At 41.4% G+C, this 13,414-nt stretch overlaps 1 protein-coding gene across 13 annotated transcripts in view; it reads left to right on the top strand.

The window, feature by feature from the left end:
- TPO (thyroid peroxidase) overlaps window positions 1–13,414 on the top strand; it is a 141,433-nt gene that overhangs the window by 100,773 nt on the left and 27,246 nt on the right. For 10 of the 13 annotated variants that reach the window (XM_049902584.1, XM_049902582.1, XM_049902587.1 and 7 more), the window contains one exon: window positions 2,977–3,076. In XM_049902584.1, coding sequence (XP_049758541.1) covers window positions 2,977–3,076 — 100 coding nt within the window. Of the gene's footprint in view, window positions 1–2,976; window positions 3,081–13,221; window positions 13,344–13,414 lie in introns of those variants that run through there. The other 3 variants (XR_007519509.1, XR_007519508.1, XM_049902593.1) reach the window with 2 other exon arrangements.

Genomic DNA, 13,414 nt, shown 5'->3' on the forward strand with positions numbered 1-13,414 from the left:
CACAGTGGACATCAACAGAGAGCTATTTTCCTCTACAGCTGTTAAGCAAGGGAATGATGTGGTCACATTTGTGCTGTAGATTATCCAGTGGCCGTAAGGAAGTTAAAATGAAGGAAAACTCTGGAGGTTGGAGAACCAGTTAGATAACTGTTAGAGTAGCCCACGAAGAAAAATTATGAGGACATAAACAGTGAAAAGATAGAAGAGCTTTAGAGGAATATTTGTGATATAAAATTAGGTTTTATTCATTCATCTGTTTATTCAACCAATACTTACTGAGGATCCAAGAACTGTGGTAGGCTCTGGAATGTAACAACAAACAATTCAGACAGGGTCTCTGCCTTTACAGGGTTTATAGTTTAGTTAGATAATGAGACAACTTGACAATAAATCCCAGTATGATAAATAGTATGGTGGTACCATGTTGTTTTGTTAGTTCCTGTTGAGTTGGCCCCAACTCCTGGCAACACCACGTACAACAGAAGAAGGCATTGCCTGGTCCTGCACCGTCTTCACCATCACTGGTACACTCACGTCTATTGTTGTGGCCACTGTGTCTTTTGAAGGCCTTCCATCCTAGGGGGCTCAACTTCTAGCACTATGTCAGACAATATAGTGGTTCCCTAAACACATACAAATGACCAGGAAGTCTTCCCACTGCAAGTGACTTTCGAGCTGCATCTAGAAGGATGGGTAGAAGTTATTTTGGCAAAGGAAGAGCAGAGGTAGTGGTGGAAAGATGGAATTTCATGTGCAAAAGAGAGTTTGCCATGTTAAAGAGTAGAAATGGAAGTTCAATGTGACTAGAGCTTAGAAGGTGAAGGCGAAGCAGTGACAACTGAATCTGGACATAAATGAGAGCGTAGGTTGGGCCAGAGAAATTTCGAATTTTCTAGATTGATCCCAAGTGCAATGTGGTTCCGCAAATGAGAAAGCATGTAAGAAAAGGAGCCAGGTTGGGTTGGGAGTTGATGAGTTCCATTTGAGTATTTTGAGTTTAAGTTGCTAAAAATTAAGGTGGATCCAGCCAGCAGACAGCTGGACATGGGAATCTGAAGCCTGAGTGAGGAGTTTGGTAAGATACAAATATTTGAATGTCACCAACATATAGGTGGTAGTTAAAGTTCTAAGAGTTGGCTAGATCACGCACAGACAATAAGTATGTGGTGAAGCAAGGAATGGTCTGGGAATGGAACTCTCAAGAGCACTACATTTCAAAGAAAGCATAGAGAAATTGTAGGGCCATAAAAAGCAATAGAAGAAATGATGATAGGAGCACAAGGATAGCCAGGAGAGTGCTGAGTGTGGATTGAATGGTAATAGTTGTTAAGTTCAGAGGTGGGAACAGTCAGTCATGCTTAGGGTAGATCTCAGGAACATGGGGAGAGGCAGAGTGGAGGGAGTTGGTCATTCCAAGCAAGGGGTGAGCTACTAAGCAAGAGAAGAGCTGTAACTAGCTAAACGGGACACATCAGTCCACTTGGGCATGTCCCGAGTGCCTGCTCCTGGCTTCCCCTCTGTGTCTCTGCCACCAAGAATCAGGGCAGCTATGTCCCTGCACATAGTAGGAGCTAGCTCATAGTTCATGGGCCTGCATATAGTAGAAGCTAGCTCTATAAATGATGAGAAATTGCTTTAGGTATATTTGTAGAAGTACATCAATTATCTTTTTTTATTATTTTATTATGAGAAATAGCCAAAATAATCTCAGATGCCAGACCACACACATCCCACTTTCATCTCCACCACTATTTCTGCCTTTGCGTCTTTACTTCTCCTTTAGCCAGCATGGCATTTTCTTCAGACTGCATGTGATGATTCTACTACTGGGTGTCCTCAAGGTTCAGGTTCTTTTATAAAGGTTGATGGTATTAAAATTTTTTATTTGAAAATGCTTTTATTATATCCTGTATGTCAACTTGACCTTTAATGATTACAATTGGCGTTGAATGAGCACTATTTTTATTTTTAAATGCATGGGTACTTGGCTTCTAAATAGGAAAGTTCATTGCAGAATTGTGACCCCAGAGACTTTGAATTCCAAGCCACATTAGCCCCAGATTGCCATCTGTTCATATGAATCATAGAAATGTAGAACTTCAAGGGAACAGTAGAAATGATGAGAAATTCATGAGACCTTTATTTCTGGGATCACTGAGAACGTACAAATCCCTGGGCTCTGGATTCCTCTTTCCTCTGCCTCACACCCATCCAACCACTCAGCCCTCTTCAGTCTGATTTTTCCATCAACACTGCTTTAATTTCTTTTTTTAATGAGCCAGTAACAGTTTTGTCTGGACTCAGAAGGCTGGTACCGTGTTATCTTGAAGGCTTCTCCCATGGGTCTCTCCAAAGACTGCAAGGATTCCGACTATGCCTTCTCTTGATGAACGTTTAACTTCAGGTGGCTCCTGTGGAAAGCAAAATGCAACCAAAGGGACAATTTCATAGCATTATAGTACATTCTTTAACCATTTTGCCATGAACCTGCTTTGTTTCCACTTCTCTGCCGCCCATCTAATTCCCTTCAATGGTCCTAAGATATCTGCAATGCACTCGCTTAAAGGAAGTAAGTTTTCCCACCGGTTTGGGCAGAAAGAGATTTTTCCTGGTCTTCCACACAGTGGGTGGAGTGTGCGTAGGCTGGAGGGGAGGCCTGTAAGGCTAAGAAGATCAAGCTCACCCTAAGTGAGGCTTGTCATCTGGAAAGGGCTAATATCTTTCAAGATTACAATTACTCTCGCTGTTTGCTGCATGCACTCCCTACACACCTTACATTTAGATCTAAATGCATTTGTTTAAATGGCCCTTTCCCCATTAGATAGCAATTCTCCATGCTTTGCACTGTCACATATGGATGGCAGTGAAGCTCATGATAAGGGTCCAGGCTTCAAAATCTGGCAGGACTGACAACAGCCAGCTGCCCACGGACCCTGACAGGTACCCCTCTAACGAGGCCTCTTTTCTGTTCTCTAGACTCTGGAAGACTCCCCAAAGCCTCTTTCGTCTCCATCACATTAGGCGGCGTGCTGATTGGTGGCTTGGCAGCTTTGACCTGGCTGGTGATTTGCAGGTGGTAAGTCCCACATTCTTCAATTGTTATCTTTCATAGAAGGCGATTTTCTCTCCTTTGGGCAAGGCCATTATTGGAGGTTCTTTATTTCTCTGAAGCCAGTATAGATTATAGGTATCACCAACTCGTTTTTCTCCAGAGCTGTTTTGTACAATTTATTAGACTTTCAGGTTCTTGCATTATGCTTTAAATAATGAAAGTGCAATGACCGTTAATACACCTTAGGTTGTTATCAGAGACCTGAGATGGAGATTCAGCGATGTCAAATACTTTGGTAACTTTAAATGCTCTTATTGAAATACTCTCTTGTTGGGAGGAAAAATGTCCTACAGAGATTCCCCAGAGGGAAGAAAAAGAAAAGTCGCCTGTGGATAAAAAGTTTTCTTCTTCAGTAGTATCCTCTACCCCAAGGGCAAACTACCCGGAAATTAAAAGTTGAACTTTAATGTTAAAAATGGTGCTACCGTTGAAAGATTCAGACACAAAATCTGAGAGTTTCTGACGATGATGGCCTTCCCTGCTGGGGTGTCTTCAGGAGGAGTTTTCTCTGGAGTGATCGGTGTTGATCAGGCTGAGTCTCCCCAGCCCTGGTGGGGTAAACGTAGCTTTGACACTCTTGCTTTTTCTTCTTACCTTGCAACTGTTAAGAAGTAAGCTCTTTGAACTTTGCTTAATTTTTAATACACAATTGTTTATTTTAAATAGAAAGTGTTTAGAAAAACAACAGCATAAAAGATAAGAATGTGTTGCTTTCTAAGTCTGATCCCCCATCGACACCTCCAAAATATGTATGCCACGTTCATCTCTCCCTCCAGCCTTTCCTCAGTGTTGGACTCGACATGAAATAGTGTTGCCCTTTTCTTTTCCAAGACAACTATCAAGCTTCCTTTAAGACACATTTTCAACCTGTAGTGCTCAGCTTCTGCTCTAGCCTTCACTTCTCTTTATTCTATGATGCTCCTTGTGTGGTTCTCTGATTGTTTTTCTAGCCTGCTTCTCATCTTCTTAATAATAAAATAAACTCAACGTTTAAAAAATCTTTATAGTTTCTAGTGAGTTCTCCACACAGTAAGAAATGTCCCCCGCTTGACCTTACAAGGAGCTCCTTTACGTGTACTTACACAGCACATCTTATAGGAACAGGTTTTCACATAATCAAAACTCTGAATCTTAGCCATGAAACCTCACCAGTAATCACTGTGTTCTAAAGGGACTGGTCAATAATTGCCATAATGAGCTTTTTTTTTTTTTTTTTTCCTTCATGAGCAGTTGGAAGGTAAAGTTTCTTTCTCTATGATCGGCTCTTTATCGTATTTCTCCACGTGCTATGATGTAATAATAAAGCCAGTGACCCGTTTTCCTTTATACTGTAGGGTCCTCTCTGTTTTTTGATCCAGACTTATTAGAAACTTGAGTTTATGACCTAGTATATGATATTTAAATGCTACACGTTTTAGTTGACTCATAACTATTACCAGAAATAATATGTCACAATTCAGATAATAACTGAGAAATTCATTCAACTTAGAGCTCTGGTGGCTCAGTAGCTAAGAACTCGGCTGCTAACCAAAAAGTCAGCAGTTCAAATCCACCAGCCACTCCTTGGGAACCCTATGGGGCAGTTCTGCTCTGTCCTATAGAGTTGCTATGAGTCGGAATTGACTTAACGGCAACGGGTTTGATTTTTGAGAGAGTTAGTAATAATAGCTAGAAATTATGTGCCGGATTCTATGCCAAGTAATTTTTAGTCACTATCTCATTTAAAGAAGCCCTGGTGATGCAGTGATGAAGTGCTCGGCTGTTAACCAAAAGGTCAGTGGTTCAAACCCACCAGTGGCTCCTCAGGAGAAAGATGCGGCAGTCTGTTTCCATAAAGATTCCAGCCCTGGAACCCCATGGGGCAATTCTACCCTGTCCTACAGGGTCACTATGATTCAGAATCCACTCGATGGCACTGGGATTTGTGTGTGTGTGTCTCACTTAATCTTCCTACCAATTATATGAGGTAGGTAGTATTATCTCCATTTTCAGTGTATCATACTAAGGGTAAGCAAGATTTTGTTACAAGGCTGAAAAGTAGCAGAGTAATTTTTTAATCTCAAGATCTGTTTGATACTGAAGGCCGTATCTTTGGCTGCCATGCCATACTACCTCTCTTTAAAGCTGACTTTGCAACTCAAACATAATTAGGTGGTCTAGTTACTGTTGTTTGCTGCTGCCGAGTGAGCTCCCAGCTCACGGCCACCCACGCGTAATGGAATGAAATGCTCTGCCATCCCCATGATCATTGCAGGCTGGACCTTTGTGATCCCTAGGGTTTTCACCGGCCAGTTTTTAGAAGTAGACCACCAGGCTTTTCTTCCTAGTTCTTACTTTGGAAACTCCACTGAAACGTGCCCAGCATCATAGAAACACACAAGCTTCCACTGACACACGGGTGGTAACTGTGTATAAGATGCATTGGATGGGAATCGAGCCCAAGTCTCCTGAGTGGAAGGCAAGTTATTTTGAGTAATCATTGACTATTTATCTAACACTCACCTTCTCTGCAAGGCTGTGCTGCTTGTTCTTGGGATAAGAAGTGTGTTAGACATATTCTCATAAAGCTTCATTCTAACTTACTTAACATAACATTTAGACGGTGTGTCTAGTTTTAGATGGTGGCTCGTGGCAGAAAAATATTCCACGTGTTGTAAGAATCACTTGCCCTTAAAAGCTTAGACATTACGATAGTTAAAAACTTTAGCTAGCCATGAAACAGACCAACCATTAAAAGTAAATAGGCCTTAGGTAAACAAACTCAAATTAGTTGAGTTCTGTAATCATATCTACTAAATGTGCATGTTCTGAAAACTGATATTACTATAATTTAGTGTTCACATGTAATTTTGCATTTGCAAACATCTCTATAAACATCTATTACCTTATCATTATGAAAAATGTTAGTACCTCTAGCTTACACCCACAAGAATAATAGCTGTTTTCCTTAAGATTGACAGCCATAGATTAAATGAATACCTTTCAAAGGAAATTTGGGAGAGAGGTATACTGCTACACTTGGTTTTAGGCTCTAGAGCCCTAAAAATATGCTACCAAGCACTGATTTATTTTGCAAAATGTTACTCACCTGAATGACATGAAAGGCAGATGTTAACTTGCTAAACCCTTTCAGGAAGTGGAAACAGTGAGCTGGGAAGACACAAGTAGTTCCATAATATTGTTGTTGTTAAGAACCGTCCCGTCGATTTGTGACCCAGAATGACCCCACGTGACAGTAAAACTGCTCCATAGGCTTTTCTAAGCTGTAATCTTTACAGGAGCGGATTACCAAGCCTGTGGAGTCGGAGTAGGTTTGAACTACCAACCTTTTGTTTAATGGCCGAGTACTTAACCGGCTCCTCTTTAGTAGAAAACGGGGAGAAAGTTGCTCTCACAAACCCTGCCTGAAATCACTGCAGCAGTGGATTCTCAAAGGGAGCAGCACCCTAAGGAAAAAACCACTTCATCCTCAGATATGTAATCTAAATTGCTTAAGTAAGAGAAAGTCATTCAAGAAATAGTTCCTTAGCACACACTGTAATATGCTCTATGCTATTACCAGTCACTTTAGCCAACAGACTAATTGCAAATCCAGGCTTCGCATCTCTTTGTATCTCATTCTTTTCAGCTTTAGAAATCTGATATTATTTTCTTAGGGAGTTGTGAGGTAAGGACTGATGACAGAAAGAGAGAAAGAACCTGTCTTAGTATCTGACACATACTATGTGTTACCCATTGCCGTCGAGTTGATTCCAACTCATAGCGACCCCATAGGTCAGGATAGAACTGCCCCATAGGGTTGCCAAGAAGCGCCTGGTGGATTCGAACTGCCAACCTTTTGGTTAGCAGCTGAGCTCTTAACCACTTTGCCCCTAGGTGCTAGTAAACATTAATCTCCATTCCCAGTGAAATAAAGGTGTTCTGATTCCTTCCTCTCCCCACCCCCATGTCTACCTACCCTGCTATTTTGATTCTAAGACTGTATATTTTGGGGCCATGATTATTAATATAAGCATTTCAATCACAAATATATCAAAATTCATGTGTCTTCACTGAAAAACTATATCCAGAGTTAACTCCATTAAACCAACCTCTTGATCAACTTTCTCTACTGTAAAACACAATTTTTTTACATTTTTTACTTCATTAAAATAATTTCCACCAAGATAAATTGTTTTCTGTGTACCTTTTGTACCAACAATTTGATTCGTAGATTAGCTCTTTGATTAATATCAATTTTTCTCATTATAGCGTCTATCATTGTAAGTTTTCTTTTGTGCCACTATTTCTACAAATCAAAATTTCTTAGGCCAACATTTTTCAATCTAAATTTCCTTGAGATTTAATTACCTATTTATTAGACATGCCCATAAAACAAAATGAGACTAAAGGGGCACAGCAGCCCAGGGGCAAGAACTAGAAGGCAAGAGGGGACAGGAAAGCTGGTAACAGGGAACCGAAGGTTGAGAAGGAAGAGTGTTGACATGTCGTGTTGACATGTTGTTAACAAATGACATAAAAAAATATGTGTATTAACTTTTTAATGAGAAGCTAGTTTGTTCTATAAACCTTCATCTAAAATACAATTTAAAAAAGAGAGAGAGAGAGAAGAAATAAAGCATTCTGGTACCAAAAAAAAAAAAAGATAAGATCCATTATTCCCTTCTTTCTCTTTCCGTGGACTCATGATGCTGTTTGGCTAAACGGGGGACTAGCCTTACTCTCCTTTCAGGTCTTGGCTGTAGAAAGTATTTTGTTTTTCCACATGAATCTAACCATTTTAATCCAAGCAAGTGTTGCAATGATGGTGACATGTCCCCTGGACTTTGCGGCTCAGCAGACATAGCTGTTTCCAGGTCCATTCTTTATTCTCCTGAGGTCTCTCTTGGAAGCACCATCTGTCACCATGGCTGCTGGCTGCCAGCTTCAGGAAGGGACATTTGCCAGCTCAGAGATGAGGTACCCACCATCATTAGTGTGTGCCTGAAACTATAGATCTAGAAGACACAAACTGGCTGAGAGATAAAGCCCATACTAACTAGGGGTTAGCTGCAAGGTTTCTCCAAAGCCACCCAAAGCAAAAAAAAAAAAAAAAAAGGCTAAAAAAAGAACATCTCCCACAGACCAGCTGCTGGGGTCTGTTTTTTGCTCCTGTGACCCTGTGTGGAGTGTGTTGGAAATCAGCTGTGCACACACCGTGCACACAGGACAGAGCTCCAGCGCTCATATCCGCAGTCACCGACACGAAGCAAATGGAAAATGGAACGGTGGGTAGTCTTACCATCAAAACTGTAATGTGACTGGTGGGTCTGCTTTCCTGGAAAAGAAATATTGCAAAGAACATTATTTCTACATTGTTGGCTTTTAAAAAATCTTCACTCTACAGTCACAGACCTTTTCCCAAATTCAGGTATTCATTGATCTGGTAAACTATGTTGCTGATTAGCCATGAGGAATGAGGAAATAAAGCAAAAACAAAACTAAAAAACAGTAACAAGACGTTGGCTTGAGTTCTACCGCTCAATACTGCGTGACCTTGAACATTAAATACAGCTCTCTGAGCTTGCCTTTACTCTCCTTTAAAATGGAGATAAGTACTCATACTTGTTCCAGATTCACCAGGTTGTTGTGAAGTTCAGTTGACCTAATGTGTGTACAAGCAGTTTGTAAACTGCAAAGCACTATTAGCCATGACTGGAGTGGTTACTAAATCATTGATTGATTATATTGGGAAAATACATAAGTATAACCAAAGACCTGTGACCTCATGTAGAGAAGTGCTCCTCTGAAGTCCCATTTCTCTAAAGCCTGGCCCCAGTGTCCACTTGCAAGCCTTGTCTATTCACACCCCCGCCCTCGCTGAGGTGATAGGCAGCAGGTCGGACAGATCTTTTAATTTTTTTTACTCATTCACTCAAAGAGTCTTTATTATGTGCCTTCCAGGATCCAGGGCTTTGCTGGATGCTGGGAATATAGGTGTCAATAAGCCAGACCTGCAACCTGCCCTCACATAGGTCATAGTCTAGTGAGGGAGACAGTAGAAAAGTCAGAAAAATGAAGTGTGTGTGTGCGCGTGAGAGAGAGAGCAATTACTCCATAGTGTGTTAAGTGCCAGGAAGGAAAAGACACAGTGGTGTGGGCCCCCTCACCACAGGGATGTCTTCCATGAGAAGTGATGTCTAAATTTCTTGAGCAGAGATCATCAGTCAAAAGATCCTCATTGGAAACCAAGTACTAGGCAACTAACTTACCCACAAGGCACAGACGAAAAAGGCATCTAAAAGTAACCTTCCCCATCCCTGCTGGTGAAGAAGAGAGGCCCACGCTGCAGGTACAGGCTCCTTTGAGAGCACAGGGGGGCTCTTACAGTGTATTAACTTTGCCTCCTCACTGCACTTGGTTGAACTGAGCAACTTCCTTCTGAATCTCCGAGGGAACCAAGGGTGGGCTTCTCTGAGACAGTTAGAAGCTGTCCTTTCTCTCACCCCTTTGCCTGAGGCTAAATTCCTCTCTCGTTTTATAACCCATACATTCACCAGCTTACAAGGAGTTGAAAAACAGTTACTGTAAACTTTGAAATCCAGTCAAGAAAGAACTTCTTTCCAAAGAGATGTCAAAGAGAAAGAAGCAATCAGAATGATATATGAAGATAAGCATTCCACTGCACCGTCGCACCATGCTTATTGTAATTCGTTCTGTCATTTAACTTTTCTTTTAAAAAGTCAGTGAGATAAAATTCACATGGGGGAAATGTGGTCCCTGTCCTTTGATTTTGAAATCCATGTAGTGGTCCTTGTCCGTGCTGGGAGCTGCCTCCAGGGCAGGGTCAGCCTGAGACATGCTAGGGCCACGTGGACTAATAAACTGATGTTCCTGAGAACTGGTGGTATTTAAGTATAGTCACGCGTGACTTAATGTTCATGATGCATTCCGTGAAATAGGATATTACGTGATTTGGACGTTGTGTGAACACCATATTACATACAGGTGTGCAAACACTATATTATGTACAGGCAGTTCTCGAATTACGAACAAGCTCCGTTCCTAAATCTGTCTTTAAGTCCAATTTGTACATAAACAGATACAGTTATCTAACATCAGTTAGTCAAATGTTTGTCTTAGTACATAGTATACGTTTCTATGCATAAAAAACATTAAAGAAACTCTTCCAGGTACATATCTTTAACATGATAACATAGTAATAATAATAATGTTTTGATACATGTCGAGAAGCAGCACCCATTTGTTATTACGAACAGTGCTACATACCTCAAACTTTTAACTTAATAGGCTTTACGGGGGGTGGTTCGAAACTATGGGTTGTACGTAAGTCAAACATCCATAACTCGGGGACTGCCTGTACTTAGCAAACTTTATGGGATAGTGTCGTGTGCTTGCATTGACTAAATAGCCAAAATACTGTACACATACAGTACTGTATTTCCGCTAATGTATCTGGCAATGTAATATAAGGGTTAAGTAGGTTAATACCGTGAAATACTATATATTGTTGTTGTCGTTGTTCGGTGCCGTCGAGTCGCTTCCGACTCATAGCGACCCTGTGCACAACAGAAAGAAACGCTGCCCGGTCCTGAGCCATCCTCACAATCGTTGTTATGCTTGAGCTCATTGTTGCAGCCACTGTGTCAATCCTCCTCATTGAAGGTCTTCCTCTTTTCTGCTGACCCTGTACTCTGTATACATAATATAATTGTAAATAGCTATACCCCATTCTTCAATTGGGCTTGCTGAACTCTATTATAATCTTATGAGACCACGAACGTATATGAGGTCAGGATTATACAGACACCACCCTTCTGTCAGTTTTTCATACTGTGGTGGTTTGTGTGTTGCTGTGATGCTAGAAGCTCTGCCACTGGTATTTCAAATACCAGCAGGGTCACCCACAGTGGACAGGTTTCAGTGAAGCTCCCAGACTACGACAGACCAGGAAGAATGGCCTGGCAATCTGCTTCCAAAAATTAGCCAATGAAAACCCTGTGGATCACAACAGAATATTGTCCAATATAGTGCTGGAAGGTGAGCCCTTAGGTGGGAGATGCTCAAAAAACACAGCAGCCAAAACAATGGGCTCGAGCGTGCCAGTGATCATAAAGATGGTACAGGACCAAGTGACATTTCATTCTGTTGGACATAAGTCAGAGTGAATTCAGTGGCAACTAACAACAACAACATATGTACATATAGTGTAAAGAGTCAGATTGTTTTATAAACTCTGTTACTTAAAAACAGCAGTCCTCCAACCTCATCCCCTCAATGATTTTTATGTCTCACAGCTGATTTGGGGGGAAAGTTCTTCCACGACCCTAAATAGCATCTTTGTATTGCTACTCTTCTCCAGCCCCTTCACTCATACACACCTTTCCCATCCTTCCAACCACCCGAGACAGTTCCATGACGATTTGGGTTAAATTGGTATGTAGTGTTCACCTTATAATGACTATGTGAATGCTATTCAAACTACCAAGCCAAAAACCAAACCCAGTGCCGTCAATTCCGACTCATAGCGATTAAACCCTGTTGAAAATTATAACTACTTTTCCTTCCTGCTCATTTTCTGTTTACTTTGCAGTTAATAATAGTCTGTTTCCTCTTTGTTTTAGTTTTTTAAGTATTTATGATGAGTTGTCTTTGTCAGTGATCTAAATCCCCTCTCAAAATATTCGGGTGTATCCAATATGCCTGAGTCTCTGAAGACATATATCCCTGCGCCTTCCGAACTGTTCTTTAAACCCGCTGCACAACCATCAACCTGCAATTTCCATTCAACATCATCCGGGGGATTTCCTTCTATCTCACCCGTATGGGATCTCCTGATCCTTTGATACTATAGCTTTCTCTTTCTTAGTTTATGCCCTTATTGTGGTAGAACACACCCTCCAGAAACAAATTGCTAAGAAATATATATATAGAAAAAATGGTTCTCAGTAATATCCCCAGGAAGATAAAGAAACACACTGCATCCATGAAATAAGAACCAACTTCTATATAAAAAAGAAATGCTTAGAATATACATATATGTGTGTGTACTCAATAGAGGAGTTGCAAAGAAAGTTTTAAAATCTGTTGATTCATTTATCCTAAGTAGTGATAAGTGACCTTTCCTTCTACCACGGCTCCTCTGCAGTTTTTCAGGGCCTCATCATCTCTTGTCCAGATTACGACTACAGTTATTTAACTGGTTTCCATGGTTCCTATCTCCCCCTCTCCAATTTTCCCTCCAAAGTACTACCAGGATAACTTTCGTAAAGGGACCATCTAATCCACCCACTCTACTATTTAAAATTCTTAAGCGATTCCCATCACCACCAGCACAAAGTACAAATTTCTTAGTGTGGCCCTCGAGCCCATCATGACCCAAATACTCCATTGCTTAAAACTTACCCCCGTTTCTCCACCGCCCTGTTTTTATGCTGCATCCTAGCCAGCAGGAACATTGAGCTTCCCTTCACTGGCCCATCCTGTTTTATAACTCTCTAAGTCCCTGGGTGGTGCAAACAGTTAATACGCCTGGCTGCTAACCAAAAGCTTAGAGGTTGGAGTCTATCCGGAGGTGCCTTGGAAGAAAGGCCTGTGACCTACTACCTAACAATCATCCATTGGAAATCCCATGGAGCACATTTCTGCTCTGACAGACGAGGGTCACCATGAGTCAAGGTTGATCAACGGCAACTGGTTTACTGGGTTGGCCTTTAACTATACTGTTTTCCATTCCTGAAATGCCTTTCCTTCTTCTGTCTCTCTGGAAAATTGCTACAGTATTCTCAGAAATCCTGGTCCAATGGTTCCTCCATTCTGCTGTCTTCCCTCGCTCCCACCCTCCATTGTGTTTCCAGAGCAACCTGTGCACGTTTCAATACAACATCTACGCATTGTCTTATAATTGGCTGTTCTGAACTGTGAGCTTCCTAAGGGCAGGGCGTGGGCCTGCTCCGCAGGAGTTGCTCTCTGAAGAGTAAGTTTGACTGGTGGTTTCAGGTGCTTCTCTCCATGCCAGTTACTGAGCCTGGCAGTCCTCCAAGTTTTATGGGAACTAATCTTGAAAGTCCAATACTCTGCAATTCTGCAATTTCTTTTGTTCCCTCTAGAGGCTCCTGCTCAGGAGACCACATTCAAGGAACGGCGTTCTCTTTCATTGTTACTTCCCAAAGTCCTCATTTCAGACATCGTCATCACCGAAGCAAAGCCTGGATCCCGGGAAGCTTTTATAGTAAGAACAAATCTATTCGCCTCCAGCAGTTCTTGGCCAAAAAACGACTACATTATTTTTATGCAGATAAC

This window comes from Elephas maximus, chromosome 12, assembly GCF_024166365.1.
Source record: "Elephas maximus indicus isolate mEleMax1 chromosome 12, mEleMax1 primary haplotype, whole genome shotgun sequence".
Classification (NCBI taxonomy): Eukaryota; Metazoa; Chordata; class Mammalia; order Proboscidea; family Elephantidae; genus Elephas; species Elephas maximus.